The sequence below is a fragment of the Mya arenaria genome, chromosome 11, assembly GCF_026914265.1.
Source record: "Mya arenaria isolate MELC-2E11 chromosome 11, ASM2691426v1".
NCBI classification, from domain to species: Eukaryota; Metazoa; Mollusca; class Bivalvia; order Myida; family Myidae; genus Mya; species Mya arenaria.
Window position 1 is genome coordinate 37,491,236 of NC_069132.1, and position 20,417 is coordinate 37,511,652.

The 20,417-nt window shown below is 35.2% G+C and overlaps 1 protein-coding gene across 1 annotated transcript; it reads right to left on the minus strand.

The window, feature by feature from the left end:
* Window positions 1-261: 261 nt before the first annotated feature.
* LOC128208780 (uncharacterized) lies at window positions 262-20,378 on the minus strand. Its single transcript, XM_052912378.1, has 7 exons — window positions 20,299-20,378; window positions 14,444-14,964; window positions 12,766-12,955; window positions 11,528-11,730; window positions 8,492-8,651; window positions 7,710-7,855; window positions 262-5,501 (listed from the first exon to the last, which is right to left on the minus strand). The coding sequence occupies exons 2-7, from the start codon at window positions 14,908-14,910 to the stop codon at window positions 5,138-5,140; spliced, it is 1,530 nt and encodes a 509-aa protein (XP_052768338.1). The 5' UTR covers window positions 14,911-14,964; window positions 20,299-20,378; the 3' UTR covers window positions 262-5,137.
* Between the last annotated feature and the right edge of the window lie 39 nt (window positions 20,379-20,417).

Consider the following 20,417-nt stretch of genomic DNA (forward strand, 5'->3'; position numbering starts at 1 on the left):
TTGTTTTAACTGTATTTTTTTCCCAAAATGGCATATTTTGCAACGAAATTTTCCCAAAATGTTTCGTGTCTTTTTCCAAAATGGGCGGGAAAACTTGTGACCGATGGTGACCCATTAGAGAACCCCTTTGAAGTCACGTGATTCCTCACCCTGGTTGTTACCCAGAGATTATATTCAAATTTTGTAGCAATCAACATTGTTGAACATGTAGTTTTACTATTAAAATGCTAGCAACAAGAAGTAAAGAAAATAACGAAGGACATCCTTTTTGTTGGTCGTATTTTATTAGTCAACAAAGAAAGTATATAAAGAAGTAAACAAAAAAGCACTTAAACAATACTGGCAGGCCTGCATATCATCAAGTCTATTTTATAGTATAAACACTGGACACAACCGAACAGCGTGAATGCAAATAGGAAATGGAATTGCATATATGATTTTTAATCACAAAATAAGCTTAATCTTAAAGATATAATATAAATGCAGATCCTTTTGGGATTGGAGATAATCATACCACAAATATTATTTCAATACAGTTTAAAACAAGAGCATCGCAAAAACTGCTAACTTGTGATAGAGGCCTTTCTTCACATTTGTATTATCACTGATAATGCCTCAGATGGGTTTCAAACAGCTAAAATTTGTCAATCCTGAAAAATAGATTTGGGATCTGTTTGAGTATGAGGGATTCATAATTTCTAACTTAGCCTATCTTTACGCTACTATTGCACGTAGAGAAGATCTCGATAGAAATCGTCGTTACCCTGATAACCTCCAAGGTTGGCAATGCATGGCCAAAGCAGCGTAAAGGGACTTACAACCCTTTGAAAATCGTTTCCAAAGTCATTTATATTCATATCAACATATTAATGTTTTAATGCAAGTGTCAAAGCAAAAAATCAATATTTACAACTGTACAATAGTCTGATGTTAAAAACTCTCATTCCTAGGACTATGATTACAAACAGTCTTAAAATTCTGAGAGTAGACTCTGATTCAAAATAGCATTTGTATAAACAAACTATAAATACTCTTAATTCCATTTCTGTTACAAAATTATATCGATGGCCTCACTTGCTGAAGCTACAATATCAAAAAATTTCAGAAGCAAACATTCTTTGGTATTTTCTTGGTAATTAGATTACACTTTTCATTTTTACAAAATGCCTAGCTTACAAATTTTTTTTTAGTTACTGTATCTAAAAGTTCAGCATTTGTGTCTATCTGTGAGGTGTCCAATCATTGTTTTGACATTTTGATCACACGATACACCTTTTTCTCATTGGCCAATTTATTTGGCTCTTAGCAATTAGATGCCCATCGCCTATATGATTTTAGTGATTAAAAAATCTGAAACTGGAAAAATGCAGCGGCATTTTGAAGTGAGGCCATTGAATTGTGTAAATATTAGTAAAGCATTCAAATAGTTATACAGTCGAATCTCGTTATGTCGAACTCTGTTATCTCGATGTTATGATTATTTGAAACTTTCCCAAACACTTAAACATAGAGAGTTTAACTTTATTATTAAGCAAAGCTCATCATGAATGCTGTGTTATAAGGGAAGATACAAAGAAATGGAATTTCGCAATTTTGAATCTTGAGTCAGATCTAAGACGGTTCATTAAGACTGCCCCTAATTTCTGAGTTAATCCCGAATTTTAGGACCCTTTATGTGTACCAAGTTTCATGTGAATTTTTTCAATGGTTTTTGCGGTTGATGCGAATGAAAACGTTTTGGCAAGAAAATATCAGGGCTACATTTATAAACACCAAAAGAGCGACTACCGGTAGCTAAATATGTGAATTTTAACACATTTAAAAAACAACAAAAAATAATGGGATGACTGAACATTTTTCTCCCATAGAAAAAACACATTGTAAGATATGAACTGCATCATGAAATGAAATACCTTCTGCCATTATACATCAAGGCAAATTGATACAATTCAATCTTAAGGTATCTGGGGCCGTATTCATAAAATATCTGAAGTCATTTCCTAACTTAATTACTTAAAATTTTCTTAGTCAAATTAAAAGAAATGTCCAAGTGTTTTAACTTTTAAGAATGTTTCTTTCTACAATGTCAATGAAAAAAATGTATTTTGGAATTTATTATTTCAAAGACTTAAGCGATACTAAAATTAGGAAAGTGACTTAAATTAGGAAATAACTTAAGAATTTTATGAATACCACCCCAGATGTTCAAATAGACTTTTGTTCTATCATGCCATTGGCCATAATGTTAAATTTTGATACCTGATGACGCCATATTCCATATTATTTTTTGTATCATTTAAAAGGGTATTGCAAACTTATTACTAATGTATACCTTAACTAAATGAATGGAATTACATTACAGACAAGTTATGACAGTTTGCACTTTTGTTCTTTATTTCAACTGGAATACGGTAGTCAAATGACTGATTCTTCAATTTTTCAAGTTCAACACCTTGTGTTTGCCATATTTTTATCAGTATATTATTTACACATTCTTCCTCTACAACCTAAACCCCGTGATATATGATACAAAAAGGATAGGGAGTCACCAAGGGCCGTATTCATTTAACTTTTTAATCCTTTACTATTTACTGAAGTGTCCTAAGATTTTTGAAGCCGCATTAAAAGAAATGTATAAGTGTTTTTAACATATCATTTTATATTAATTAAAATCAATGTAAATAAAGTATTTCAGTTCGTACTATGATATAATATAATTTGAAAAGTAAGATACTTAAAAAACTGACTTAAGTTAGGAAATGACTTAAGATGTTTTATGAATACTGACCCATCGCCAATGACTAGGAACAGTCTCAAGTCCAAGTCTATACTCAGGCTCAGAAAAGTATTTTAATGAAGTAATTAAAAATCAGTATTATTGCATTTTTTTTACAAAAATATATGCAAATGATAGTAAAACATTCAAATAGTAATGTGATTCAGCAGAGTTCACCATCAGTACTATGCTAGAAGGAAAGTTACAGTGAAATGAAGATTTACAATTTTGAGCCTTCAGTAAGAACTAAGACTTGAGACAGTAAAAATGGCCCAGGCCTCCAAAATTTACATGATTGTACATCAAATGCATAAGCTACTAACAATGAATAAGAGAGAGTGCACGCTGCAATCTACTATTGACAATTGGATAACAAGAAAAGTAATTTGCTTCACATTTGTAGGACTTTTCTGTAAAATCTAGAAAATGGAACTTATCCCTGTATATGATATATTCTTGACTCAGATTATTGTCAATCTAATTATTAAGCTTTTTACATTCTCAATTTCATTCACCCCATGACACTAAACACTGAATCAAATTGACATGACCAAAGACTGAATGGGACTTTTCGTCTGTGAGATAGTCATTGGTTCCAGTTGGTTTATACTAATTTTTTTTTAGCTCGATTGTGACGAAAGCTGATAGCTTATAGAATCACTCTCGAGTCCGTTTCCTGGGCAGAAACCAGTACTGTGTCCTTTTTTTGAGAAGCTATGAGAAAGTACCCCTGGTGGGGATCGAACCCACAACCTCTTGGGTGAGAGGCGGAGACCTATACCACTAGACCACTCTCACTCTCACCTCTCACTGGTTCCAGTTAACATACAGGTACTAGAATATATACCCTCTATACCGACAGGCTTCAACATTATATACAACAAACATATGGCAAGCATCGACAATCAGTAAAATAATGTTTAAATGATGTTTTAACCAGATTTTTAGAAAGCACTTTGAAAAAAACAAATCAATTAATAATACATGAAAGTATAGTTTCAAAAGACTTTTTAACATGCCTTTAATACAACATATGACCAAAACTATCAATTTAGGCAGATTTTCAGGGAGCACTTGGAAAATACAAATAAATTAATAATACATGAATGCATAGTTCATGATACATTAATACAACAGGTAAGATGATGTCAACATGGTAGTACCCCAAGAGTCAAGTGACCATACAAAGTGCAACCAGATCCTGTGATGACCAGTGGAAGCCCAGGGTGTGGGAGCGAAAGGCAAACAGTGGATTTTATAATTTAATATGTGATTTTTTTGCAGTGGACAAATTTTGCAAGGTTTATAATCTGTGACATCATTATTCAATCAACTCAAAGGAACGTTGAACAAATTTCTAGTTTTAGGTTTGCGACATATCATATTGCGTTGTTTTTTTAAAAATTTGATCAAAGCTTTGCCACTCGTGAAAATATGTTTTTCTATGACACTCATGAAAAAAAATATGATCTTACACTGAAATCAACAAAAATCCTCTATTTAATTAAAACAAAATGAGATATAAACATATGACTTGCTGGAATATTACCAATTAAGCAATTATTTTCCAATAATTTTTTTTACAAATATTCGGAGTGATATTGTTATAGTACACATGTGTAATACAGAAAAAAAAGTGTTGGTTATATTTCACCGGAAACAACATAAAGCATGTAACAAACATAGATACTTGTCATATAGTTTTGATTAAGTTATAATACTATACACAATGTATTTTACAGAACTAGTCATGGCTTAGTATAATTATAACAAAAAGCAATAGCACCATAGATGATGAACAACATTACGCATTCTTCAATATTAACAAGCAAAACAATAAATGTAAACAACAACAATTTAGAGCTGAAGCAAAAATTCTTTGGCAAATTTTAAACAATAATATACACTAGACTTTGTGCAACAATATTTTACAATATTTAATTAATAAATCAATGGCACTGCTGTACACATTGACAACTAGTGTCACATTGTGATGTTCAGTAATACTCCCAAGTTTGGGTGTCACAATGCCAGTAAAGTTTTTACCCCTACATTTTGGCATAAATCACTCACTATATTAATGGAACACAATAATAACTACAATATTTATAGAACACAATTATAAATAGACTCGCCGTTGTCGTGGTGAAATAATATTCTCAAAATTTGGATGTCCAAACACCAGTTAAGTTTGTAGCTTTACATTTTGGATTTATCACTCACAATGTTCATTTTACACATTATAATAACTAGACACACCATTATGGTGGTGAAATAATACTCTCAAAATTTGGATGTCCTTACACCGGTTAAGTTTGTAGCTTTACATTTTGGCATAAATCACGATGTTTTTTGTACACATTAGTAACTAGATGCACCATTGTGGTGGTTACTAGAATTCCCATATTTGGGAATCTGCACGCCCGTTCTGTACATCACAGAAGTACTCGCATTTCCATCTCTCTCCTGGTAAACCGGAGGCGGCTGCCAACCAGTTTCTACCAAAAAGTCTACAGTAGGGGTTGTGCTGACCACAGGGTTTGGTAATTCTGTGTACAAGTCGATCAACGGAGTGGTTTCATCAGCATCGTCTGCATTGAATTCTATGAGAGGAGGCATGTCATCTCCTGAGTTGCCCGTGTCTGTCTGCACACTAGCCGTTACAGTGGTTAGGATCTCGTTAGTCAACTCATCTCGTGGTTTTTGTGGGACACACTCTGGATCACTGTCAAAAGAAATAGAACCCCAAAATTAGTTTTAACTTACTTTTACTATTTATTTAACACTGATTGTTAAACAAGTTATAACAACATTATATTAATCACTCTCGTTGGCATGATGTTAAGAGAGAGTTTGGTCTTGTGTTTTGGGAAGAAATCCGAGTACCCAGAGGAAGTCCACTTGACTGGCTTGGTGACCACAAAATAAACACACATACCCCCAGGCTGGGAATCAAACCTGGGACGCTTAGGTGAAAAATGAGTGCCCTAACCACTGTGCTAACTGGACAACCATAACCATAACCCTGGATTCAGCAAATATGCTGATCCTCCCACTTAAATCAACAAAAGCTTAAATCTGCACTCTCACAGACTGAACGTTTTGACAACTTTTTTATTTTTTGTCTTGGAACAAGCCAATTTTTGGGAAAATCCATGGAAACCAGTTATACAAGACGGCAGACAAAAATTTAGATCGCAGATTTATATATTTAAGTTCAAATTTTAATTTAATTTTTTATGCATTTTTCTTAAACCGTTAGTAACGTTTTAAGACATAAAACATAAATTTTCGAACGGAAATATGCAAATTTGCAATCTGATCTTTTGTCAGCAATCTTTTATCATTGGTTTGCAGATATTTACGCAAAAATTTGTTCTTTCCAAGACAAAAATTAAAAAAATTGTAAAAATGGTATAACTGTGAGAGTTCAGCTTTAAGTTAAAAAATTGACGTTTTATGCATTTTTTTCTGAAACAGTTAGTAACAGTTTTAGCCATAAAACATTAATTTTGGAACGGAAATATTGAAATCTGCAATCTGATCTTTTGTCAGCAGTCGTTTATCACTGGTTTGCAGATATTTACGCAAAAATTTGGTCATTCCCAGACAAAAAAAAGAAAAGTTGTAGAAACGGCAAATCTGTGAGAGTGCAGCTTCAAGTTGTAGTAGAGTTAAATGTACAAAGGCAAACAAGAAAGCATGTCAGAACAAGAGCTGTCACAGTATGTGACGAATGCCCCCGAATGTGACATTGACCTATGAACAAGGTCAGTACATGAAAAGTTAAAGATCAAACAAATACTTATGGCAAGTTATTTTAAATTGCCTCTGAACATAAAAAATACCACCCATACTTGACAACCTACATTCTTATGTCCTTATATTCAGCATTCCATTGTGAATAAACACTAAGTGTATCTTTCACCTTAGAGGTAGGGACATGGGTCTTGCACGTGACACGTCGTCTTGGTATGTCGAACACATGTGGCAAGTTATTTTCAAATCTGTCCATACAAGAAAAAGTTACAGCCCGGACATAACAACCAATACTCTGTATCCTTATATGCAGCACTCCATTGTGAATAAACACCTAAATGTGACCTTGACCTTAGAGGTAGGGACACGGTTCTTGCACGCGACACGTCGTCTTGGTATGTCGAACACAAGTTATTTTTAATTCTGTCCATACAAGGGAAAGTTACAGCCCGGACACGACAACCTATACTCTATGTCCTTATATGCAGCATTCCATTGTGAATAAACACTAAGTGTGACCTTGACCTAAGAGGTAGGGACACGGTTCTTGCACGCGACACCTCGTCTTGGTATGCCGAACACATGTGGCAAGTTATTTTAAAATCTGTCCATACAAGGGAAAGTTACAGCCCGGACAAAAGTTATTGAGCCAGACAAACGGACGGACGGAAGAACGGTGCGATATTAATATGCCCACCTTCGGGGTTATAAAAATTGGGTGGATGAGAAATGAAATTCTTGCATACAGGACTTGTGTTTCCGGTCATGTGACCAGTGCTGGAAAACCCCGTCTTAAATACCCCATGTACCCACAACGCGCCACTACTTATTTGTTTTATTGTATGGTTTATGAAAAGTATATTATGCCATTTCAATAAAAAGCAATCAAATATATATGTATGCAAGACTTTTAATTAAAATTGAAAATAAATCATTGTAAAAAATGCAATTTTGAGAAGAACTATTTAACGTCAATAGAGATTAAAATTACTACTACTAATTTAAAACTACTACACTTTCTGATGTTAGTAAACAATCCGACCCTCGGGCATGCTGCGTTGGCGGTAAATCGGCAAGCCTCGTTACAGGCTTACGTGCGTGACCTTGGGTCGGATTTTTCTATCCGTACCGGAAACACATGATAGATACTTATATTCTTTTCAGAAGTACGTACCCAGTGTCGTAGATGTATATAGCGGGGATCATGATGCACAGTGCAGCCAAGCTAAGATAGGTGGAGAGGTAGGCGTGCGGATGCCATCGTACAGGATTCTCATCAAATAGCGTGAAAAACAGAAACACCAGCGGCGTCTGGATTGTCTGTAGAAAGAAATGGAAGCATTATCATAAAGGATATGTTTTAATTCATATTTCTATGTAAAAAAAATTGTAGTTTCCATTTTATACAAAAGTCGTGCATTTATGTGGAACTTGAGTTCTCTACATAATGCTCTAATGGAGACCCAAATCAACAATACCATACCCACATAGTAACAGGCATTTAGTTTATTATTAATCTTAACATACCTGTACATTTTGGATTAAATTTAATAATGGAGAGTCATCATTATCCAAGTGTCAGTTTGACAAGATATTTTTCTACATGTAGGAGTACAGGATTAAATGTCTTGACTGGTTCAAATCAACATATATTATGAATAAATGTATGTAATTCTAATTGATATTTGATCCTATGTGCGCCAACTTGATGACTTACAGTAATAATGACTAGATAGCCAACTTTATGACAAACAGTTAATATGACTAGTTAGCCAACTTTATGACATACAGTAATGTTATAATGACAAGACAGTCAACTTTATGACTTACTGTTTTATGACTAACAATTATAGTAATGAACAGATAGTCCACTTTAAAATTTACAATAACAATAACTGTATATACAACTTGACAACTAACAGCAATAATGACCAGATCTTCAACTTAATGACTTACCGTAATAATGACTAGATAGTTGGCTCCCTCCAGGTAACGCAGAAAGTACGTGTTCACAAGCCTGTTGAGAAACAGACAGGCGGTGCAGGCAACAGACACGTACATAACAGCACCATGACATCCTTCCCTACCCACGTAGCACTCCATGTTCCACCAGAAACTAAAATAGACATATTAGCATTATGCTTCTGTTGGTATGCATGTGCATGATACACTGATAGAGGCCTTCGACCCAAATACAGCATAAAACAATGCTTACAATAATAATATAATAGTGTCACCCTACTTTCTCGACTGTTTTATCTATTTTCAATTGCAGTCATTATTTGTGAAACAAAGTATGTTACTTGTTAAATAGAACACGTCTCGTAGTTATTCATCAGATTATAAAATGAAATTTGACATCTCTGACCACTGTACCAATTACAATGATAGTTTGTCCTATAATGCCCTCATTTTGAGAACTCTCGAAAAAAACATGAAACTTGTTTTCAATGACTTTTAAGTGTGTGAAACCACGCAAACAAATTTGGTCTTCATGTTGTACATTGTAACATCTGCCCAGTTCTATATATGATTAATGATTAGAGCTTCTAAATCATGACAGTGCTTGTCTTATCTTAAAAGGTAGGTCGATTGTTAAATCAAAAGTTAGCAGTGATTTAAAATATTTGTAAGTGTCACGGATAGTGCTACTATTTTGCCACAGTGACCAGCTTTTAGCAATAAACCATGAAAAGTTACCGAGCTTGCTACTGAAAAACGCCTGCTGTGATTTTATCTTCATTTCCATAAGCACAAAAGTGTTTTATCAGTATTTACAAACAAGCAAATAAAACACATGTTTATGCCTCGAAAAAGGTGGAAATGTGCGGATTACCTCCACATTCTTATTTAAGGCTAAGGCCACAGCAAATTAATATTTCGTTCCGCGGATTTACCGCTCCTATTTTTTTGAAAATATAAAAAAAAAAAAAATTTTTTTTTTGTGCGCCCGCATCTCCATTTTGATCGCCAAGCAGATTTTTTTCAGGTGATAATTTATTAAAAGGCTAAAAATAATCAAGTATATTTTTTCTACGCTAGTTTTCATGTTTTTGTAAAGGGAAGTTACCGATGCGTTGTGTTTTTATCGGTTTAGCATGGGTTCAATAAATTCAATCAAAATGGCCGCTTCCAGTATAAACAATGTGGATCGAAGTTTGGAAATTAAATCTTATTTTTGACAATAAATATGTTTTGAGCATAATACAGTTGCATATTATGTTAAACTGATTCAGGTAGATTTATATAAGTCGTTTCAAACTTTTTACTAAAAGCAGGGTTATTTATTATTATGAATGATTGTCATATTAAAGTACGTTTTAAATATATAAGAAATTAGATTTATCCATATAATGTTTGTACTAAACACGGATGAATAAATAGTATGTATTCAGACATTTTCCCAATGTCCATTAGAGGTTCAGTTCAAGATGGCATTAAAATGGGTTTAAGGGCAATTATTTTGAACAATCTTTCTTATTTATATTGAATATAAGGAAAAATATATTTTTCGCTCTTCACTCGCTTCGGTTTTTATGAAAACTGACAAAAAATTTTTTTTTATTTTTTTTCGCTCGCTCGCTCCATTTTTTGGGGGGCAAAAATCCGAGGAACTAAACATTAATTTGGTGTGGCCTTTAAAGCAAATAAAAAAGCCAAGAGTACATTTATGTGGTGATCAAAATTTCATTTATGACTATGCTTTTTTAACCCCCAAAATGCACTGGTAACCCCAATACACTGTCAAACTGCACTGTTAACTCAAATGCCCTATCAAACTGCTTTGTTAACCCCTATACACTGTTAAACTGCATTGTTAACCCCAATACACTGTTTAACTGCATGGTTAACCCCGATACACTGTTTAACTGCACAGTTAACCTCGATACACTGATTAACTGCACGGTTAACCCCAATACACTGTTTAACTGCATGGTTAACCCCAATACACTGTTAAACTGCATTGTTAACCCCAATACACTGTTTAACTGCACTGTTAACCCAGATACACTGTTTAATTGCACTGTTAACCCCAATACACTGTTTAACTGCACAGTTAACCCTGATACACTGTTTAACTGTACGGTTAACCCCGATACACTGTCAAACTGCAATGTTAACCCTGATACACTGTTAACCCCAATACACTGTTTAACTGCACGGTTAACCCCAATACACTTTTAAACTGCACTGTTAACCCCAATACACCGTTTAACAGCACTGTTCACCCCAATACACTGTTAAACTGCACTGTTAACCTCATTACACAGGCAAAGTACACTGTTAACCCCATTACACTGTCACACTGTTTTGTTAAACGCAATTACACTGTCAAACTGCACAGTTAACCCATGCAATACACGGTCAGCTGCACTGCCTACCCTAATACACTGTCAAAACTACATACCTAACCCCAAAACATTGTCAAACAGAATCTAATCAATTTAACTTATGGTTTGAGTGAAGTGGAATGAAATGCCAATGCTTGTTATGAGCAAGGTATTATCTTAATGTCTTTCAACCGATTTATGATCTGCGCTATTCAATTTCCCATTGCTTACCAATAGGAATGTAGTGGATTTTAAATTATTTGGTTTTGTTTTTCTGCTATGATTATTATTTGTTCAAAATGTATCAACTTTTTTTTCAGATTTTTTTCTGAAATGGGAAACTTCAGAGGCTAATTTGGGGAATCAGGGTCCATTGCAGGTACCAGCAACAGTTAAGAAGGGTAAAGAGGCCTCGGCTATTGCTATAGCGAATAATAATAGTTTACTACAACTTATAAAATATTCATTTTGGTAATCAAATATTTAAATGTTGAATCGAAAGAATTCCCAAATATTCGAATATCAATTTTGCCATTTGTTTCAACCCCTTATATTATTATATAAATTTACAGCCCAAAAGAACAAATTATGGAATATACAAAGCCCTGGTTGGAAATCTGGCTTGCAGGCCAGTTATTTAGATCACTAAAGAATAAGGTACCTTTTGGCAAACTCCAAGATATCATCTGCCATGCCAAAACCGGGTATAATGTCAGCCCAAAACAAGAGAACATGAAACACCAGGCTGAAACCATAGCACCAGAAAAGAACGTAGGCGATGTTAAGGCCCGACGATTTGCTGCGGTCTGTGGATGAGGTCTTTACTGCCTTCTCTAGAATAACTGATGTTAGGGCTAACGGAATCTGCAAGGGAAAGATTCATAGTTTAAACTGCATTCCAAACAATCAAGAAAACATGTAACATACCGTATAGTGAAGTGATATTAGCTTAATATTTATACTCGACGTCGAGTGAAACATTTAACGAGGTGTTGGAAAAATAGGCACATATTACTAGACAATATGAACATGAAAATAGCATGGAAAGAATTTGCCAATGTATGCTTCTCTCAGTCTAGCAATCGGCATAACTATTCAAAACTTGCATGATGAGGCCCACAATGATGACGTGGCTGCCATCAGCAACACCATGGCTATGACAGTTTTATGACAAGCTTGTTATGTAGTATTAGCACCTTTTTACCCTTATTTACCGTTGTCGATACCAGGCTACTTCCCGAAGGGCCAGACCCTGTTTTATTTTTAAAAAAATAGCCTTTTCCAAAAAAAATTAAGAAATTTTATAATGAGAATCTCACGATTCATTAAAATGATGTTTCTGGGTGATACATTTACTGTGTTATTGATATAGTTTACTCAAATTTTTCCCAAAATATTGGTTAAATTTATTATGTATTTTTTTCCCAAAACTGAAAAATATTTGCGGGGATGTTTTCCCTACAACTGGTAAAAGGGTCCTGAGAATGGAAACTGTTGCCAAAAAAAAACCATTGAAAAACATAAAACTGATATCATTGAAAAATAAACAAAGGATGAGCTTCTAAACAATGAATCTTATTGTAACATTTAACTTTTTTATCAAACATTGAAAAATAAGCTTCCCTTAACGAATATGGTAATTGTAAAGTTCACATGTTCCAACTTCAAAGATAATTTCTATCACATATGACAAATTTTCACTGACAGGAATATTTCTCCCTAAAAAGCATTATTTTCAATTCGATATACATATTTGATGAAAAATCCCACTGAAGTGCAATATCTTAAACCAGTATACCGGTATAAATTGGTCTACCAGTATACTGTTACAGCTGTTACAAGCAAACTACAGATGTTTCAGAACATATACATAAGCATGATACAACTACAACAACTTACAAAGCCGAAAAAGAAGCACAGAGGCCAGAGTATTCCTGCAAAGCCGGATGCCCCACCCTGGTCCTGTCTGGCAGCTTGGCTCTCGAGGCCCGGCCAGATGTCTGGGACCAAGGCTGTAAACTCCGCAAACAGCACCAACACTGCACATGCCGTCTTCCTACATGTTGGCCTCTTCCCCAGCAATAAGTATCTGTAAGACCCAGTGAAGTCTTGCTTATTTCAGATAAACAGATAAAAGGGATATTATCTTTGATGACCATCAATTTTTCTCTTCCTAAAATGGAGTCAAAATAGGGCCCCATTCAAATTTCCAGAAAGAAAAACATGTACCTACAAAATAACAGAAAGAAATAATATATTTTGTACTTATTTTAGCAATGTGTTGATAGCCTTAGCAATGTGTTGATAGCCTTAGCAATGTGTTGATAGCCTTAGCAATGTGTTGATAGCCTTAGCAATGTGTTGATAGCCTTAGCAATGTGTTGATAGCCTTAGCAATGTGTTGATAGCCTTAGCAATGTGTTGATAGCCTTAGCAATGTGTTGATAGCCTTAGCAATGTGTTGATAGCCTTAGCAATGTGTTGATAGCCTTAGCAATGTGTTGATAGCCTTAGCAATGTGTTGATAGCCTTAGCAATGTGTTGATAGCCTTAGCAATGGGTTGATAGCCTTAGCAATGTGTTGATAGCCTTAGCAATGTGTTGATAGCCTTAGCAATGTGTTGATAGCCTTAGCAATGTGTTGATAGCCTTAGCAATGTGTTGATAGCCTTAGCAATGTGTTGATAGCCTTAGCAATGTGTTGATAGCCTTAGCAATGTGTTGATAGCCTTAGCAATGTGTTGATAGCCTTAGCAATGTGTTGATAGCCTTTGTCTTAAAAATCACTTGTTTCAAAATTTTAACCTAATAGAGTGCAGCTTTACAAGGGGTTTTGGTGTGTTTCTTTGTTTGAAATATCCTATTTGTAAATTTACAATTTAAGGGCTTTTTGTTGCTTTTTTACAATTCTAATGCCCTTGCCTAAAGGGTGGGAAAAACACAGCTGAACATAAGAAAAGTTCCATATTTAAAAGCCATAAGTTTCCTCCTCAACATGTTGAAAATGTTACATTTATCTGAAGATGTGTGTATCACTAGTGTTTAACACTTAGTTGAAAATTAATTTACCAGTAAATAGAACTTCAGGCCCAAATTCGACAAAATATCTTACCATCTTAAGTGTAACCGATTTTAGTTTCTAAGGGGAGACATAATAAGCAATAAAATTAAAGAAGGTACATGTGTTTGTATCAGATTATCAATTTAAAATGACATAATAATCTTAAGCCCTCTAGACCAAAAAGTACAATTATGAATTTTGTCATCTTGACTGTGGCTTTTTTATTTCTCTTATCAGTCATCCCATGCAGATTGTGCTTGTGTATGTTTTTTAGTTATTTATCATTTTAACAATTTTAAATACAATACAGTCGAAACAGTCGTTGGCTCGAAAACCCTTGGCTTAATTCCACGTTGGCTCGAACTAGATGTAAAGGACCATTTTCTTTATACTGAAGGTAAACATTCACGCTTGGCTCAAATTTTCCTAAGTTCAAAGTAAATACGCTGGACCCCTGGAGTTCGAGCTAACAGGGTTGGACTGTATTATCCTTTAAATTTATACATGTACATCTACCTGATTATGAACGTTACAGGAACACCGAAGTTAGCTGCTATGGACTGGAGGTATGGCGCTGTACGACATCCAGAACTTGCAAACACAAACAGAAGACCGGAAACAGTATCCGAAAATCCAACCAAAGCAAATTCCCTTTTGTCATACTTCCTTTCTTCGTTGGTTATCGAATATGGAGAGAAACATATATTCAAAAATAACATTACACCCCAGAACACAAAAAAGATCACGTTAACAATGCACATAATGGCAAATGCGTCAATTTGTGGGTCTGATGTTTTGTTGTAGTTTATGTCACAACTGTCAGTATTATTGGTGTCGTTTTTTCGAGCGTCAAGCCAGATAGGTGTTAGGATGGAAGTGGCGGAACGTGTCGACACAGACAGGATGATAAGGAGCGCTGCTGCCACAGTGGCTGTCCCATACTTTTTGATGTCCTCTCTACGATTGGTACCCATGTCAGCCATTTTAAATGCCTCGGGTTCTTCGATTCGTTCACTTACAAGTTATTCATTTCAAATCTGAAAAATATAAATATAAAATATTTTGAAAATTATATGACCAGATGATAGCACAGTTACATAAATTTCAGTCACATGATAATTCTGCTCCCTCAGTAGTCCAAGCTTCTTAGAGTTTTCCTTCAGTTACAGTGCTCCCAAGGGACGCCCAAGACAAGTCCAGTCAAGTCAATATTTGTTTATTGTCGGATTTTATGTATAATATTTGAAACATAAGCTATGTGTAGCTTTTTAATGACATGATCATTTAACAAATAACAACAGGATTTATCTAAAAAAAAATGCATGTGTAATTAGACATTAAAATCTTATATAAAGAATATTAAACATATATGAATCTAAAAGGACACGAAGTGAGAGGCATATTGAACTTGGATCCTAACAAAGTTTAAAATAGCTAGTTATATATTGTAAGATAATAATCACAGATAAGACAAATTCATGCAGTTAAGAACTAGTAAGATATTCGAATTGCACATATTATATGTTATGACAAAAACTTAGCACATCTATAGGTATGACAGACACAGACAAGTATACAAAGGTAAGACTAAGCTGCCTTTGTTAATCGTAACTAAAACATAATTAAGAAAAAACGACATAAAACACTGTAATTCGAAAAAATGCACTAGATGCGCTATTAGAAAATGGTATAAAATATCATAAGATCACCTCGATCAGATCCAAACAAATCCATAACAAAACTCAATGGCCCCATGGCTAAAATTCAATACTTTTGGAGGAAAGAATCATTTTTTAAAACCTATATTGTCTTACACTAATACTTTATCCTCTAAAATGATGCGTTTAAGTAACTGTTGAAGGTCATTTTCACAAGTTTCAACAAGGTTTCAAAGTCTGCCATATAGTTGTATGCCTTTATTGTCGATAAGTGCAATACTTAAAGGGCAATAACCTAATATATATCTAGCCTGCCAAATATCAAAAGGTCATGGAAGCCAGATTTAAGTCCCTGGGATGATTTCTGTGTTAAATTAAATAAATGCTTAAGTACAAGCATATTATTATATTCAAATATTTAATCTAGAGATAAAAAAAAAACAATTTAAATAATAAGGTATTCCTAAACAACTAGCAAGACGGTGACAGGAACATGGCAATAATGCCCCCAAGATGGCTAATTTACCTGAGACTTAGCAAATGTATGAATAAAATATACTTGAATGAACCAAAGCATAAATTAGACAACACAGAATAAATCATTGAACGCCTTTAAAGTGCAACTGTGCTTCTGTCATAATTAGGTCCCAAAAGAAAATATTGGTTAGGGTTACATCCTTTTCAAACATAGGTAGGGTAGGCCTTAGTAAAATATGTTATCTGAATAATTGTGATAGCTGCAAACCTTGTGCAATACAACATAAATGATAATAACAACATATTAAAATATCATTATACCTCTTGGTTACTTGGCCTACTGTGAAAGCATTAATGTTCGTGGGCATGAAATTTCGTGAAAAAAAATAATTTCGTGGGTACTTGAATTCGTGGATTTTCATTTTTGAAAAAAAAAATCGAAGATGCGATCGTCCTAGATCGTCTGCATAATATCCACGCGCTGGCCCGTGATTTCCGTCTTCTACGTCACTCGGTTTATGACACTCGCTAATGTGGTACAACATGCCAATTAGTGCATATACCCATGTCACTTATCGATTTAATTGGAAATAAAGGTAATAAAAGAGGATGTACCCTGATCATAAATACAGATAGGGGAAGCCATTGAATGCCAATTACGAATTTTGCAAACTGTGAAAACACCGAAAAGGTGCGTATATTGTCACGTTCGGTGCTTAGTAACCTTCAATGTACTAGTAATCGATTAATTATTTCATTAAATAAAAAAAATCGAGTACAGACACTCATCACGCACATCTTGTAAACTTGGAGATTTTCATTAACAGCACACGTTTAAACACGTGCTTATAACTGTCATTTGCTGCATAAAACACATTTAATTGATTTGGTTCATTATTTGTTAAAGGCAGTTATAATATATTAACAGAATAATGATCGTAAAATATACAGTGAGACAGGTTTTAACACTGTATACTGCGACCTCTGTAAATAATATACTAGAGTATGTACGTAACAAGGCAATTGAAAAAGTGAATAAAGGGTTTATATTTCGTGGGATCTTGAATTTGTGGATCACCCAACCCACGAAAACCACGAACATTAATGCCCCACGAACATTAATGATTTCACAGTATTTGGCTAGACCATTTTTGTAATATTTGGTATTACACCTTTTAAAGAGTTTTAGTTCACACCTTAGCTGGAAATAGTTTCGGTTTGTCATAAAACAGACAATAAAACTGATTTTCATTTTATTTGAAACTGTTACAACAAATACAAAGTTTGTGAAAACCCAAACAAGTTTATACCAATAAAAATGCCATTCATGAAAATTAATGTACAAAATGTAGTAAACCAATGAAAATAGAGCAGAAAAGGTTAAGCATCACCCACAGAAAGTCCACATGTTTTTTTAAACAAACACCTGGGAGTAGGATGAATCATTATGCGTCTGAGCAAACACTGACACAGATTTTCTTTGCAAAGACTAGAAATAGAATTCCGCGAGTCAGAAAATCCAGACAAGGGGACATACATGGCACTGCTACCGAACTAATACTGTAACATAGAACTGGTCTGGATGGCTCTGTAGAAAATGCTTAATGACAGCCAGAGATAACCATAAAGTTTACACTGAGTTAGACCAACTTTCCATTTCCTGATTTTTTGCTATTGCGACCAACACAACAAATTTATCAACTGTCTGTCAAGGGTTATTAGTCAACTGAGGAATAATGAATGCAGAGTTCTGTGGGGAGTTTATTCAGTGAATCTCCATGGACACTTGATAAGGATTTACCCTAAAATTATTTTTCTGTGTACAATTCAAACTTCAATCTATTATAATGGCAGTTAACAGTAAATTGCTGTTATTGTTTTTCCTATGCCCTTTTAATTAAACAAGACAAACATTATGCACCCCACCCCCCAATCCCGATGGCCATGTTGTCAGGATTATTTGGATAATTGAATGAAATATGCATGGACCGAAATGACAGCTGATTTGTCATTGACATTGGATGCCTCTGAGGCAGTTTTAAGATTATGACCATTTAAAGTGTGAGGATATTAGGTACAGTTTTCATGTTCAGATGATGACTGATATTTGCAGATAAAAATGAATCCTCTTCACAGCAGAGAATAAGTAATTATGACAAAATTTTAATGATGAATATGAGTTATGACCATGACCTTTGACCTCAAAATCCATAGGAGTCATCAACTGGTCACCCGGCCCTAATTGTCAAGTTTGAGGGTCGTGGGTGCAGGCATTGTCAAGTTATCACACAGACAAGCTTTCTGTATTCAAAGTCACTGTGACCTTTGACACAATGGCCCCTAAAATCAAAAAGGGTCATCTACTGGTCAGGCCCAACTTCTATATCAAGTTTGATGGCCATAGGTCTAGGCCTTGTTATCACTCAGACAAGCTTTAAAATCATTTTACCATTAAAGGACCTTGACCTTTGACCAGATGAGCCCTAAAATTATTAGGGGTCATCTACTGGTCAGGCCCAACCTTCACGTCAAGTTTGATGACCATAGGTCCAGGAATTGTCGAGTTGTCACTCGGACAAGCTTTGGTCTACCGACGGACCGACCGACCTACTGACTGACCGACATGTGCAAAGCAATATACCCTTCTTCTTTGAAGGGGGGCATAATATACTTAATATATTTCATTTTGCATTTATGAAGTTAGCTTATCACAAGAATGCAGTGTCGTATCTGCCATGTTGACAATGTAAGATTACATCATGACTAAATAATGGCATTTTATATTGATATACATATACATGTAGTATAAACCTTGATAAATACATTGCACCTGAAAAAGGCTATGTCACTATTTAAAGACTTTCAGAAAACACAATTAAAAGTGACTTTGGTCAAACATGCGTTCAAGGTTCACTGTGCATGGTTAAATGCCTTCTTGTCTCGTTTTCTGTGGAAAATTCTCAAAAACATTACTTAATCTAGCTATTTTTAACTACCAAATAGCTAGTATTGTATTGATCATGCGCCTGATGTCAGAGGTCATGGTTCAGAAATGTGTCAAATGTCGGCTGTTTTATGAATTGCAATGATGCAATAAAAACAGAAGAAGTATATCAATGATTTAATATTTATTTATTATAAAGATGACAATATTTAATTGGTGTTTATACACACACACTAATGATAAAAACAAATAACTTCTGAACAAGAAGCTTATCTCAGAAGGTGTTCTGCCGCAGGATCATAAAATCAATAATATCTGGCAATTTCTGAAGCTTCCGTTGATATTTACACTCCGCGATACACAAGCAACTCAAAGGTAATGCACCAGTCAATTGTAACCACGCCCCCCTCTCCCAGGTCCAGGGAACAACGTGGACTTTGACTTTTGGTTCAGCCAAGCCCGGGTAAAATCCCCGCACTGTGGAACAAACTGTAGGTAAAATCCCACCTTAATGCCCTCACACCCCAGGGACCCTAGGTAAGGCCCATTCCCAGCTATATTTGGCGCAAAGACAAAACCACCGCCTTCATCAGACACTGTGGGGCCACCTGGAAGGTAAAAGCATGGCCCATTTCCCAGACTGTCCCCGGGTATACCTGTAGTGTGTGTGGGTTAGAACCAGCCCCCCGGTTAGCTCAGTTGGTTAGAGCGCCGTGCTAGTGTTCCGGCGGTCATGGGTGCGAGCCCCACACCGGGGGCACTTATCTTCCCAGGATTACTTTACTGGTGGCAGCGGTAAACAGCAGAAGTGCCTCCGTAGGCCTTAAAGGTTAATGGGGGGAGAATTGTAGTGTGTGGGTTAGAACCAGCTGCCTGGTTAGCTCAGTTGGTATGGGCGCCGTGCTAGTGTTCCGGCGGTCATGGGTTCCAGACCCACATGGGGCGTACTTTTCCTCCCAGGATTACTTTATACCCCCAGACTTGAGGGGTCGTGGTTACAATTGGCTGGTGCATAACTTGGGTGGATTTCAGAGAGGCAAGCAATTTTACCATGGGAAGAACATCGCGATAATCATGTATTTTATCCCTCTGATTAAGCAAGGAAAGTGGGTCATACTCGTATATTGCTAATATTTGACACCACTCACCAGACTCTATTTTTTTAAATATTTATACAGAAGCTATGTACGTATAACATCAATAACAACACAAATTTACATATGATATTTGAGTGTGCAGCATATATAATCCGCCCTAAATATTCGGATGGTATAAACAATAAAGCTCAATACCTCTTTCTTCAATAAGAAAATGGAAAAATTGTTTTTGTCGAAAATGATTTTTTTTTCTGCAAAGAACTTTTGCACCCCGGCTTGTGTCTAATTATTCATTATGTATGGTGCACAAAACG

What these genes read in the sequence shown, in the direction of transcription:
- LOC128208780 (XM_052912378.1), bottom strand. Translation starts at nt 14,910, where the DNA reads ATGGCTGACATGGGTACCAATCGTAGAGAGGACATCAAAAAGTATGGG. An exon ending in TGTGCTTCTTTTTCGGCTTT is followed by an intron (nt 11,731 to 12,765) that starts GTAAGTTGTTGT and finishes TTTCCCTTGCAG; the next exon opens with ATTCCGTTAGCCCTAACATC. An exon ending in ACTATCTAGTCATTATTACG is followed by an intron (nt 7,856 to 8,491) that starts GTAAGTCATTAA and finishes TTCTTTCTACAG; the next exon opens with ACAATCCAGACGCCGCTGGT.